The sequence below is a fragment of the Andrographis paniculata genome, unplaced genomic scaffold (genome assembly GCF_009805555.1).
Source record: "Andrographis paniculata isolate CXL003 unplaced genomic scaffold, ASM980555v1 Contig21END, whole genome shotgun sequence".
In the NCBI taxonomy this organism is placed as follows: domain Eukaryota; kingdom Viridiplantae; phylum Streptophyta; class Magnoliopsida; order Lamiales; family Acanthaceae; genus Andrographis; species Andrographis paniculata.
The window spans coordinates 3038204-3052419 of record NW_026137502.1 but is presented as its reverse complement, the minus strand read 5'-3'; the positions used below and the strand labels follow the sequence as shown (position 1 = coordinate 3052419).

The following is a 14216-nucleotide window of genomic DNA, read 5'->3' as shown; positions in this document are numbered from 1 at the left end:
CATTGTGTTAAGTGTAAACTATGAAAATTTTGATATTAATATATTAAAAAAATAAAAAATATCATGCAATTTTTAAATTATAAAATAGAATTGTACAAAGTTTTCAAATCATAAGTGAATTTTTTATTGTTCCGTCTATTTTATAACATAGATCTATCTATTCTCTTTCCGTGCTAAGAGTGTGTTTGATAGGAGCACTTGTCGTAGTTATCTTCCTTTTATTTTTATTATTATTTTTATTAGTTTATTTGTAATTCAATTTTATGTTTATTTTTTTTATTATTATAAAAGGAAATATTCATATTTTCTTATTTACTATAAAATATATATATATATTTTTACTTACTTTTTTAACGGATTAAATGAAAATAAATTTAAATAAAAGGAGGAATTATTATTTTCTCAGGTTTTAATATTTATTATTTTTATTAAAAAATATTATTAGATTATTACACATATATTTTTTTTTTCTCTTAATTCAAATAAATTTAGAAATAATACATGATGATTTTGTATTTTTCGTCTTTTATGTATAAATTAATGCTACTAATCTTGATATATAAAAAAAAAAATTAAAAAATATTTTAGTATTGGGATATAATTGAATATTTTCAATAGAACGTGAGGAAGTATTACATTTTTAACAATTGATTACCTCCAATAACAATAATAAAAAATTTGAATTAATTAATTAGTACCCAAATTTTAAAACCTGAAATTTATCAATAATTTATTCATATAAATACAAATCAATTTTTATTTTTTATTTTTTATTTTTTTAAGTCTTATGCTTATCTGGTTAAGTATTTTTCAATATCTATATTAGGAGTACGGATGATGCTATTTTCGTTTTCATTATATACAGAGTATTTTTTTTCAATGGTCTATTTTTTGTTATTACTTTGGTTATTTATCAATTTATTTTTATTGAAATAAATATTCGATTTATATGAATAATAATGTATGTTTCATTTGTATTTTTTCTTTTTACTTTTCATTCGTTTCTTTTAGTGAAAGTGTTTTAAGATAGTATCTACATTTTTTACTTTATAAGTATAAATGAAAATAATAATAATAATAATAAAATAAAATAATTTTTTTTTTTTTTGTAAAAATTAGAAATGTTTTAATATTTATATATAAATTACTTTCAGTATAATAAATAAAATTAATAAATAAACAAAAATAATAATAAAATAGATACATTAAATAGTTGGGATTGTATTTTGAGCTGGGATTTGAATAGTTGTATGACGTGACATAAACAGGTGTTGATGTGATGTTTTGAATGTAAAATTAATTTTTAGTATAATATAAAAAATAAAAAATAAGTGTTTGATTTGATATTTTTGAAGAAAAAAAATTGGGATGAATAGTGTATTTTTGGGAGAATCTCCCAAACAAACACACCCTAAATTGAAACTTAGCAAGAGGAATAATTAGTTACTATAAATTTTGAAGCCGCAAATCACAGTATAAACATTTAGCAGGCGTAATTAATGCGATGAACCCAGAGTATGCCTGCATGGTAGCGAGGCATGCAATGCAAAATAAGAGAAAAGACGATGATAAGAGACGAAGAAAAAAAAGTGTTTGCTTTTTGTAAAAAGAAAATTATTATTTTCAATATTGATTTTATAATTAGTTTGTTTAAAGACGAAAAAAAAATAATTACAAGTACAAATTTATTATTATTATATTTTACAATTACTTTAATATTAAGGGCGTGTTAGTTTGTGGTTTTTTAGTTTTTGGGTTTCGATTTTTGAATTGTAAAAATTTGAATTTAAATAATTATTTGATATGATATAAATAGAGGTTGACGTAATGTTTTGAACGTAAAATAAATGTGTAATATTCCCTCCTCCGTCTTCTAATAATATTAACATGTATTTATTTTCATACTTTCAATTCAAAGATCTATATATATATATATATATTTATCATCTTACTTTTACATGTTACCGCCACCACTAGCCATAATTTTCGCTATGTGCTTAAAAATATATACACCAACTTATTTTTAATAAAACTCATTTATTCTGTAATTTTATTTCAATAATAACTCCATTTTTCACTGACTGTTATTATTTGAATATTCAATTTTTTTCTATTATTTTAAACAACTTCTTATTTTTATAATTTAAAATAATTTTTTTAAATATTTAGAAAAATAAATTTTAAAATTAAAATAAAAAATTTTAAAATTGAAAAAAAAAAAAAAAAAAAAAGAGCAAAGTTGCACCGTAGCAAACGCCAAAAAAATGAAGCACACTTGATGGCATTGGGTTGGGAATGGCCTAAATGATCGTTGAAACACTGTAATGGAGACACTATTTAAAACATGCAATCAAGTTAGAAAGATCCCAGCAGCTGCAAAATCACTCTCAAAGTTTAATTGAGCCAAAAAAATCAGTACACAACTAAAACAGAATGAGGGTGATAGAACAAACAAGCAACTTGACCTAAGAGAATAGTCATCAGTTCAGTTATATATATATATATATATATAGAGAGAGAGAGAGAGAGAAGATACAGAGCTCAATGACTGTTGCATTGCTTCATTGTTAGTCCAGTCGACCAGCTCCCGTCGGCTAGTATCGCTCGTGACGCCTGCTGTCGGAAAACATTAAGAGCCAGTAAATGCAGGATTAGAAATTTGAACAATTCTATGTAGTACTAAATAAAGAGGGAGAAATAAAATTAATTAATTAGAATGATGGAGCAACATATCTTGTTTAAAACAAAAAGACTTAAAACCTGTAAAGATCACGATCTCGTGAGTGTTCTCTTGACCGGGATCGAGATCTCCGGTGACTCCTTGAGTCGTAGCTACGAGAACGATCACGCTCCCGATCATAGTCGCGGACATAATGCCTATCACGGTCTCTGCTCCTGCCACTGTAATCCCTTCCACGTTCGTAGCTACCACCCCTATCACGATCCTTGCTAGATTCCCTTTCACGGTCGCGGCTTCTTCGATCCCTTGACCTGACCCAAAAAGAATCGGAATTTGAAAGTGATCCAACTATGGAGGAAGGGCAAGCAAATGCTGCTGTCATAACAAAAATAAATAAATTATCACTCAAAGTCCTAACCTTCTTCCGTCTTCATAGGTTTTTCGTTTCTTGTTTTTCTCTTCCTGGCAATCACCCAACAATAATGAATTTGATACGGAAAATTTAAATTCCTCGATAAAGAAAATACCACAAAGAAAATACACTATTTTTTGTCTTTAGATACAAACACCAACAAAGTAAATTCATCAGAGCAAAGTGCCAACTATCTAAGTAACCAGTTTTCAATGCATACTTTATGGCCCAATTTGAGTCGAAGGCAATCAGAAAGAAGATACATGGTTGCGAGGACTATTAAATAATCCAAAAACGACAAGATCTTCAGAAGAAAGGTGCAACCACATTATATAGCACAACAGGAAGACAATTGATTTCTTTTATTTGGTGGTGGTAACACGTCAATTCAGATAATAGTTATTAGTTATTTTTTACACTGTTGATTTAGCATCAAAACACAAAATACACCTTGGACAGCACATTCTACAAATAACAAGCATAAGAGGATACCTAAGTGATTTAAAGTACCCACAATGTCATTTGAGATTTGGGGCCTATTGCTTGGTTGTAATTCACAAAATAAGTACATAAATAACATGGAGAAGTACAGCTAGAAATGGGGAAAGCTGAAGATTAAACAGGAATGCTAACTAACATTAATTTAGTTCCAACACAATAGCTTACTGAGGTCTGAAACATAACTTAAACTTTACTAGAAAGGATCACTGTTATTACAAAAAAAGACCCACCAGCAGCACAGCTGTCAAATTGTAGAGCAACAAATGGGAAACAACTTCGACCCACGAAAAAAAAAAGAATGACGCAGGAGAAATGTATGAAGCAACTGATTCTAATTATTATAGAGAATTCAGATCACTTTAGTACATTTAAGCAAGTAGTCCTCTGTATTTAGGTTTTTAAGAATTTTCTATTCTTATTTTCAAGTCCAGTTCAATTTATTCAACCAACTCCTTTCAAACTTAAAATTGCACTCCAGATCTTTCAAACGTAACACCACTTGCAGAGTTGCAGGTAACCCACATATTCATTCCACAAGGATGAAGACGGTTTATTCATGAGAAAGCCAATATGTTAGCCAATAAGGAATATGCATTCAATAAGAGTCAGAAAAATACTCATATTACAAGTAAACTTTGAAGCTCTACGAAATTGAAATAATATAGCAGAACATAAGCCAAAACATTGCCAGCTTAAATACTAAAGAATGTATGATCTTTCATATGCACAAGACAGAATGAACTAATCAATACAATTGCATATATAATACCAATAAAGATTTGTATCTCCCCGAATCGACGACTACACCTACCAACACAAGATCAACCATGGGTGTTTGGTTTGGAGATTTTACCCTGGATTTTACCGGTTACTAATTTCCCCCCAAAAAACATCAATCAAACACTTAATTTTTATTTTTTATATTATACTAAATATCAATTTTACATTTAAAACATAAAATAAACACATTTATATCATGTCATACAACTATTCAAATTCAAATATTTTACTATTCAAAACCCATATTCAAAATCCATACACTCAACCAAACACACCCCATATGAAAACTTAAAAAGTCAAGAGTCAAAACTGTAGAGACAGTAAAATGAGTTCATACCTGAAGCTCTGCTAATTTCTCACGAATTTGCATATAGCCCAAGTGGAGCTTTCCACCAAAATGATCAGCTAAACGGCGATCACTGAAAGCCACATATGCAATATATCTCTTGTCATAACAATCTAAACAACCTACTTCATAAGTGAAGTGAATAAAAGAACCAAGTAAATGTTTTAGCTACAGTATCATGATCAACAAACATAAACAGAAAAAAACGCACATTCTTTAGCAGCAAAAGTTATCCTCGTAAAACTGGGCCAAAAGCCTGCTGGTGACAAGGAGGTATCGCCATGTCAAACAAAGAAGTACCCAAAAGTCTGACAACTACTTTCTCACCCTTACTGGAAGCAACTAAATTCATTAAGCTAAGAAGCTAAGAAGCAATTACCTGTCATAAACACTCAAGAATGCTCCACAAATGTCGCACACACGAAGCTTTTGATCAGTCTGTAATAAAGCAAACATTGAATCAGAATCAAAGATTTCACAATTCCAACTACACTTGTCAGGTCCAATAATTAGGCTACATAGGCAAGAAGAAAATAGTGGATGCCTTAAACAAATTACATAGAAGTTTTAGACTGTCAGTAGATTAGGGAATTAATTAGGAGATATTTATCTAAACTAGGATCCCAAGAAGCTTTATTCTAAGTATATATACATTTATGTGTATTAAAGATTTGTGAATAACATGCATTTCTCTCTATAAATATGGTATCTGAGAAGTAGGTATCTGAGAAGTAGGTTAGGTTTTCATTCCTCCCCTCACTACTACCAACATCGAAGCTTCCACCCCATGTTCTCCGGAAGAAGACAGTGAACTCCACCAACTCCAGCCCATTTTCAGTGCATGTTGCTCCCCCGCACAGTCGTGTGACCACTCCGGTAACTGGCGACATCTCTGGCTAGTGTGTCCAAGCTCACCAAGTGGTCCCTTTCTCACTTCCAGTACATATTTCTAGTTTCTGTCCTTTAGGTGCTTCTCAAAACCATCTGTGATGACCTCCAGTGCTAAGAATAAACCACCCACTGTTGTTACCTAACTACCTACCCATAAAACTAAATAATAGAAACTATCTGTTGCAGCACGAGCCTTGAACTCTCAGAATAAATTAAAACATATTCTGGATGATCCTCCTGACTCCAAAGATAAAGATACCTCATCTCACAAGTAGCTGATAATTAACTAAACCTTAGTTTTAATGGCTGCTGCTGCCATTCGCCCCTGTCTTCTCCTTTCTCTCATTTCATTTCCATCCTGCAGGTACGCAACTCTTCTTCACTTCTCTTTTTCTTTTTCTTCCATACAACGTTACATAAAATTCTCCCACTTTTGTTTCTTTCACTCATCTTCCAACATGAATCTCTTTGACTTGCTGTCTTACTAACACTATGCTAAATCTTTTACATGACTATCAATGTTAGTAGTTTTCATTTAATGTGATTGTTGGATATAGTATATAATTTGTGTAATATTTAAATAGCAGTCAACCTCTAAAACACTATAGCACTATTGAGTATTAACAACTATGATTAGGTTATGAATTATACAAGTTCATTATGTTAAAAAATCAAATTGGAGAATAAGGACATTCAAAGAGGCCACTCCTAGGTATTGTCACTTCATTCATGAGGCACTTATGAACACAAAGATTTGTACTCCATCACACTCTTGTTAAAACAGGAAACCAATGTGCTCCCAAAAGCATAGGGGGTACAGCATTTTGTATTACAAATTGAACAAGACTAATATGTCTGCTCCAGCTAGAAAGTAAGTGTGGTGTGCATAGATTAGGGAATTAATTAGGAAATATTCAACATAGGATGCGATAGGTTCTATATCCATGTGTATCATCTTTGTATGTATATACACATATACATGTATGTATTCATGTAGAGATATGTGAATAATAAGAAGAATATTTTACTTTCCTCGATAGAGGACAAAGAGACCACAAAAAATGCATCATGTATCTAATTGACAACAAGAATGCACTAGATTCTCTAAAGGTCAAAAACAAAATATAAAATTAATATAACTGTTTGACATGGATCAACAGGAAATGGTAGCAACAAGTAATAAAAAGAGAAATAGAGATGGTAGACTTACAATGCGCACATCAACGGATGTGTACTTATTGGAATCCATCAGTGGTTCGTGTCGAGCAGGGAGCTGAATCAAATCAAACTATAGTGAATCAGTACACCCGGTTTCAACTTTGAATATGCCAAGTATATCAAATTGTGAATATCAATGTAAGCAAAACTGATTAGATATTTATTGGATTTATAATTTGCATGCATATGCATAAGATGAAAAAGGTACTGATTGTACATTTGTATTTACTATCAAAGTTCTTTGATAGAGTGAAAAATAGCAAAAAACCAAAAAATAAATATAATTCAGACAGTCTTTATTGGTTGGAATAGAGAAGTGTTAAGAGCAATAACAGTTGCGTCCACAGAAGTACAATCAATTTGCAGAAATGATGATAGAAATTCCTCAACACATGAAAAGCGTGCGGAATGGCATATAATTAAGTCATTAAGAACCTTTTTCAGTGCCTCAGCCTCTTCTAAAGCCTTTTGTGCTTCATCTACCATTCCTTGTTCACCTAAATAGCAAGTATATATATACATATATAACAAAAGCGCCCATGGTCAGACTGTCTAAGTACTATAAAGAAAAACACAAAATATAAAACATGACCAGAGCAAAAAAGTGGCACTAATTGACATGCTAGATACCGGGTATCGTGCAGCAACATAGAGTCCCTAATCTAACTTTAAATCTGGCTTAGTGGCTTATATTTTAATCCTAAGCCCTAGTCACAGTATATTTTTTTAATCTACAGGATAAATAATCAGGAACAATTTCTTTAAGTCTTAACATACATGCTCGCAATTTCATTCAGTTATATAATACTTTCATGTACAAGCTACAGATAGCACATCTCACCAAGATCTTCAGCTTTCTTTAGCTTCTCGTTTATCATTTCTTGTATGCGAGGATCCGGGACGGCTGTTTGCATGGGTTGTGAAGCATTTGTCAATGGCTGAGTGAGATGTGCACGATCCCTGTTGAAAGCATCCAAAAGAAGCATTGCCTAACATTTACAGAAAAATAATTAGAAGACACTCTCCCTGAAAACCAGTGATCATTCTCATTGGTAAAAGTAGCATAATTAAGTAGATATCTTATAGGCTTTGAAACCTGCTTGTCTGCTCTTTGAGTTCTTAGTTCTTCAACCTCTTCCAAAGCTCGAATCTTCACATCTGTTTGGCCTTCTAGATCTATCAAATCAGATTAAATACAGTAATATCAAGCAAATGTTAAGTATAGTTGGCAAATTTTCTGGAACAACTTAACACAATGAATCAGTGCACACAGATTTATGCAGAAGAGAGAATCATTAAATTATTGCTCATAGCATGAAGATCCTCATGTATAATTTTACATTACATTATTGTATTAACATAGCAATGATCTTTCACAGTTGAATAGCAATGATATCATTTGTATCAAAATAAACTCAACTGCATCTGTGCATAACATGAAGAATGTCCATCCACATATAACAATGTACAAAAGAGAAACCATTACCAGAATGAAAGACCTACCAGCTTTATCAGCTTCCTTTAGTTTTTCTTTAATTTGTTTTGATAGCTCAATAATCTCGGGTGTCTGCAGTTCCACATGGCTCACCAACTAAACTACAGACCATGTATAGTATGGGAGGCCTTAGGATGTGAATCTTATAAAAATTTACCTGGGTAACTTCTGATACTGAAATTGCAATAGCTGCTTTAGCATCCTCGTCATCAAGTCTCTTCAAAGCCCTGGCAATTTTACGATCACACTCAACAATAAGTCGGTCAATGTTATCCTCCAAGTCCCTGTCATAGTTATCTGTACCATTTGCTTTTGCCTCTTCATATCTAAATAAGAGTTAATAAATTCAAGAAACCATTCTTGTTTCAAAGTCACAGGATCACATACCCTAATATAACACTCAGTAGCCGCACAGGCATTTGGCTGTCAAAATGTATAACTTCTACATAAATCACATAAAACACACTTGCAAATTTACTTCTTCCATTTACCAACAGCACCTGAGAAATCAGAGAATCTTGTTTCTAGAAAAGGGAATATTCCCCAATTCTTTCTTCCACCAATAGGGAGAAAAATAAAATAAAAATAAGGGAAATTCTGAAAGGATCCTGTCTTAAAACGGAAATACAGGAAGGGAAATAAGAGCCTCATATTCTTCCTCTTGCTAGCCTTTAATAAAACAGAAATGTCTGCAACTCTAAAATATTGTCTTCCTAGTAGACATAATTACCCAGGAAATGTAGAAGCAATAATCATCAGACAATATCAACATCTAAGGAGCCAAAGGATACTCTTTCCTCAGCTGTAACGAGTGCAACTTGGGGCACGGTCCCTTGTCCATTTTCTGCAATCATTTAAAAAAAATAAAAATAAAAAATGTTCACCGGACAACCATGAATTGTATCTTATAAATTCCACAGCGAAATGAATACATCAATTTCATCCAACAATACGTGAAAATCTGCACGCATGAACGCTCTGAACGCACCGTAAGTTGGAAAAGCTCGTGAGGGCAGAGGCCGGAGAGGAAAAGGCGGCAGACGTCGCGATCGTAGTACTTACGCGTTACCTCCTGAGCATCGCCGTTGCGATTGGCTCCCATAAGAACATCCAGCTGCTTCCTCAGTGCATCCATGGCTTTTCCGATGCAATTCTCTCTTCAAATCAGTATAATCAGTATACCCTCACCCGGACTGTTAGGGTTTTGTTTGGTCCTGTTTATACCTGCTTCTTTGCAAGAAAAGCTCTCTGCGCGGAAATCGTTATTTTTGTTTAGATTCTTTAACTTCGTAGAAATATCGAATTAGCCACATCTAAAGTTTTTTCTTATGATCAATTTAGGGTGTGTTTGTTCGGGGTTTTGGATTTGAACAGTGGATTGGTACGATAAGTTAGGTGTTAACGTGATATTTTGAATATAAAATTAATTTATAGTATAATATAAAAAATAAAAAATAAATATTTAATTTGATATTTTTTTAAAAAAAAAATAGATAAATAATATATTTAAAATAAATCATCAAACACAATCTTTGAGGAATTTTCTTCAAAACATACTATTTCTTAAATTCTTTTTTTTTAAAATATTAAATCAAATAAAAAAAATTTAATTTTATATCAATCCATTTATATATTTCAATCCTACAATTATTCTAATTAAAAAAATTTTACTATTCAAATTTCAAATTCAACGAACCAAAATGGGTCTGAGTTAGGGTCATTCAATGTTGCTTGGCGGCAAGCAAACTAATTTCTATGCATGCTTTGAATTTGAATGTATTAATATTTTATTGAATATAAAATTTAATATTTTTATCTTGTAAAAAGTAATTATATATATAATTTTTTTAAAAAATAAAAAATAAAAACTTTAAAATATGATATTTTAAATTTGGACTAAGAAAATATAAATTCATAACATTAATATATATAATTCTAAAAATATTTAAAATACAATCATTTCATTCATATAAAAAAATAATAAAATAATATTATAATTTATTAATCTAAGTATTTCGACCAAATGCTCCTCTAAAGATTATTTATTTATTTTGGCGTTGCTAATTGAGTTAATTGACTTAGGAAACACTCGAGATCATTCCAAGACGAGCCTCCTTCTCCAACAGCCTTTCTCGCCATCTCCTTGTACCACTCAGCCCTCCGCCTGATCTCCACCTCCGACACGGCAGCGTCCACCGCCGCCGCCACCGCCTCCGCCGCGACGCCGCCGTCGTTCCCGAGCTGCTTCCATTTCTTATTCCCAACAGAAACCCCAATTCTGAGAACCCTAGTGACCAATTTCTCATTGTAAAACTGGTCTGCAAAGAGGGGCCACGTCACCATAGGCACCCCACTACAGATCCCTTCCACCACCGAATTCCATCCACAGTGCGTCACAAAAGCCCCCACTGAAGGATGATCAAGAATTGCCACTTGGGGGGCCCACCCCCTTATAATCACCCCCCTGTTTTTGGTCCTTTCTACAAAACCCTCTTCAGGCACCCAATTCTTATTATTATTATTATTGTGTTTATGTAATTTTCTTACAACCCAAATGAAATTGTGCCCTGAAATTTCAAGCCCTTTTGCAAGTTCTCGCAGCTGAGTTTGTGCAAACCTTCCAAGGCTCCCGAAACAGACGTATACGACTGATTTGGGATTCTTGGACTCCAGCCATGCCCAGTACCACTCACGTGATGCACGTGCACGTGCTTCTTCTTCTTCTTCTCTGGCTAACAAAAGGGGTCCTATGTTCCATGATTTTCTTCCCAAGACCTGTGTTGGGGAAAAATAACGAACTCAAATTCCACATCCAATAATATATATATATATATGGGCATGGATCAACGCCTAATTCTGTCAGGTGCTGATTTGACATGGTGGATATATTTATACATATTTATGTATATTTACGGTGTTCGTTTGAGCTTTGGATTTTTACTTGGAATATGAATAAAAAAAAAAAATTGAAATAGTTGTATGATAGGATATAAATAGGCGTTTGACGTGACGTGTAAAATTAATTTATAATATAATATAATTAAAAAAATAGGTATTTGATTTATATTTTTTGAGAAACAAAAGTTGATGAACAGTAAAAATTGTGGAAAAACTTTAAAACGGACACACCATTATAATACAATATACATTATTCTATTTTCTTCGTCCAATGATAATTTTCTCATTTCACTTTTGCATGCGAATTAAAAAAAAAAAAAAAAAATAGTATTTTATAGCTATGTAGGGTTAAAAGTAGTCTAATGTTTACCCTTAAAAAGTAATGTAAAAAAAGTAAAAAATAAAAATATTTTAGTATTTATTTGAGAGTTACTTTTTCAATAAAAAAAAATATGGAAAGTTTTGATTTGGACAAATTAAAATAGAAAATAAAAAATTTAGCAGTGGACGGAGAGTGTATAATTTAGCTTATTATATCATAACTAATCATATGCTGCTGATTTGGCCGATTCAGCACATGATTCGCAGTCATATATATATATGTATGAATTTAGTTCAAAGCTGATATTATTATACTAGTATGGATCGAATTGGACCAGTAACAACAACCTGTCTATAATGATCGACGTAATCGGGCTCCAACTCGTAGAAGCTATTCACCAAAACTCCGAAGCTTCGAGCATCGGTATCCATTACCAAAGGCGTCAGCTCGGCGAAGATGCTACCACGGTGATTTATTTCCTCCTCGACGACATATTCGGGGACTTGTGTCCGAACAAATTCTATGTCATGAGGGAGATCGGGGACAATAAATGGCTCGTCATCGGATGACACATTGTTGAAAGGCTTGCGGCGCCTCATGGCCATGGAAGCGCATAGGAAGAAGTTGGATGTCCCGTGGAAGACAACTCGGGGAATCCCGAATTTTGCAGCCGAATCGGTGGTCCATGGAAAGAACATGTCGGAAACAAGACAATCCGGACGGAGATTTTCGAGGATATCTTCGACGGGTTTTTCGAGTAAAGAGAGGGACTTGAAAGTGTGGTTGATTAGGTCGTCGGAGGCGAGCTGATCAAGGCTCGATATGTGATTGGGCAAGCCGGATTCCGGGGGAGGGAATTTTATTACAATTGAGGCGACGTAATCATCGTCGCGGGCAACATTTTCGACTGCAGTGGAAAATGCAGAGGTGGTAATGATGGTGGATTTGAGACCCTTGGAGGAGAAAAGCTTGGCCATGTGTATTGTTGGGAGAGTATGTCCGTGAGCCATTAGAGGAAGAAGTAAAATGTGAAGTTGTTTCATGGTCGTTGAATTAGGACACTAATGATTTTGGGAAGAAGAAGTTAACAGTGACCTATTACTTGCTACAGGGACATATAAATAGTAATGTATATGCCGAGCCCGAGCCCGAGCTTCGTTATTAACACTAATAAGTGGCAAAAATATATACGGTTCGAAAATTTGATCTGAACTCAGCACGAAAAAATCGTACTTGAACTTTAAAAAATAAGTTTGAAATTTTTTGGATAATAATGCTCAGCACGGTCCGATTTTTAAAAATTATATTTAGATATATTAACTATTGAAATAGTAAAAAAAAAATTAGACATGGCTTAATATTAAAATCTTTAAATTATTTACATTTGATTGTAAGTTCAATTCCCATTTAAATTATAAGCCGGTCAGGTCGGGTCGGCCAAGCACGAAAAAAAAATCGAACCGGTCTGAATTGTTATCCATCATTAATACGTGCCCCTAGTTTTAGGGATCCATTAATATATATGTTAACAATAAGTTAGTCATTTTTATTATTCTTACATTTACTTTTTAATATTGAAATTGTATTATTTGCAAAATATGTTATAACTTTTAATAAAATATTACATTTATGATTTTAAATAAAATGTTTTATCAAAAATATATTTTAATTTTATAGGGCTTATGGTATTAGACGTTAGTTGTGGTGGTAAAAAACTTTCGCCCTCGTGATTAGAATCTGCAGTGTGGCTAAGGCTGTTCAAAGTGAATCTGCAGTGTAGCTAAGGCTGCCAAAGTGTACAAATCAATAAAATATCATTGTAGATGAATCGATGAGAGAATTGTTGTGGTGCAAACCTAAATTCTATATTAGAAATTGTGGAAAAAAATTGTATACCTTTTAAGTCCCACATAAACTCCGTTTTTTTAAAAAAATTAAAAAACAAATCCGTGCAAACTCAGCCCAAATATAATATGTAAACATATGATGTGTATAAATATGCAATTATATGCATAATATATATTGTATATCTTTCAAATCATCGCCATGCTCATTTGACCCAATCTAACATAGAATCTACCGTTTCCTTCAAATTGTTGTATCTACATGCGACCTAATTGCGAAGGTAATTTAGAAAGTCCATAACCACCAACTAATAATGAAAGAAAGGTTAGACACAAATTTCAGAAACTATAAGGAAGCTGGACGCAGCTTATAAACAATTGGGATTTCGCCGCAATTTCCATAATAGGTGAATTTTATGCTATTTTTCCATATTAATTAGCAGTTTTTGGAAACACAGACAACATTAAGGGAATGATGGAACTTCAACTCCAGAGGGCATATTTTAGGCAGCAGGATTGAGTACAAGTAAGATACATATACAGTTTCAGCATAATTCTAAAATACCAACATGTCTTGATGTTACAAGTTCTTATTATAGTACATTTCTTTCACTCTTCAGCAGTATTTCACCTAATCAAAAAATGTACTCAAACAAACAAAATTCAAGTCTCACAAGATAACATAGTGCTGTTACCATTTCAGAAATCAAAAGTTCAAATCCTAATTCTGGATTGTAGCTTAAAGTAAGTATAAGAAAAAGCAGCAGCATAACTTACCACCAAACACAACTAACATTCCCTAGGACATTAAGCTTCAACCGACCACAAG

General features: G+C 32.6%; 2 protein-coding genes across 5 annotated transcripts; both read right to left on the bottom strand.

The window, feature by feature from the left end:
* Positions 1–2374: 2374 nt before the first annotated feature.
* LOC127244829 (uncharacterized) lies at positions 2375–9614 on the bottom strand. 4 transcript variants are annotated; one of them, XM_051265344.1, is made up of 13 exons: positions 9312–9612; positions 9115–9167; positions 8481–8649; positions 8332–8395; positions 7925–8004; positions 7670–7817; positions 7264–7325; positions 6821–6883; positions 5099–5157; positions 4711–4792; positions 3099–3142; positions 2761–2991; positions 2375–2616 (listed from the first exon to the last, which is right to left on the bottom strand). In XM_051265344.1, exons 1-13 carry the CDS (start codon positions 9456–9458, stop codon positions 2595–2597), a joined length of 1224 nt encoding a protein of 407 aa, XP_051121301.1. In that variant the 5' UTR covers positions 9459–9612; the 3' UTR covers positions 2375–2594. The 4 variants fall into 4 exon arrangements, 2 of the variants coding, with proteins under 2 accessions (XP_051121301.1, XP_051121303.1); XM_051265346.1 differs by having other exon boundaries at positions 2375–2613; positions 9312–9611; XR_007837341.1 differs by lacking the exons at positions 2375–2616; positions 2761–2991 and adding an exon at positions 4931–4978 and having other exon boundaries at positions 9312–9614.
* A 634-nt stretch (positions 9615–10248) lies between these two features.
* On the bottom strand, positions 10249–12586 carry LOC127244983 (scopoletin glucosyltransferase-like). The gene is made up of 2 exons (XM_051265615.1): positions 11891–12586; positions 10249–11098 (listed from the first exon to the last, which is right to left on the bottom strand). The coding sequence occupies exons 1-2, from the start codon at positions 12584–12586 to the stop codon at positions 10370–10372; spliced, it is 1425 nt and encodes a 474-aa protein (XP_051121572.1). The 3' UTR covers positions 10249–10369.
* Between the last annotated feature and the right edge of the window lie 1630 nt (positions 12587–14216).

What these genes read in the sequence shown, in the direction of transcription:
- LOC127244829 (XM_051265344.1), bottom strand. Translation starts at nt 9,458, where the DNA reads ATGGATGCACTGAGGAAGCAGCTGGATGTTCTTATGGGAGCCAATCGC. An exon ending in AAAGGAAGCTGATAAAGCTG is followed by an intron (nt 8,005 to 8,331) that starts GTAGGTCTTTCA and finishes CTGATTTGATAG; the next exon opens with ATCTAGAAGGCCAAACAGAT. An exon ending in ACCTATGAAGACGGAAGAAG is followed by an intron (nt 2,992 to 3,098) that starts GTTAGGACTTTG and finishes TTTTTGGGTCAG; the next exon opens with GTCAAGGGATCGAAGAAGCC.
- LOC127244983 (XM_051265615.1), bottom strand. Translation starts at nt 12,586, where the DNA reads ATGAAACAACTTCACATTTTACTTCTTCCTCTAATGGCTCACGGACAT. An exon ending in ACGTCGATCATTATAGACAG is followed by an intron (nt 11,099 to 11,890) that starts GTTGTTGTTACT and finishes TCCCCAACACAG; the next exon opens with GTCTTGGGAAGAAAATCATG.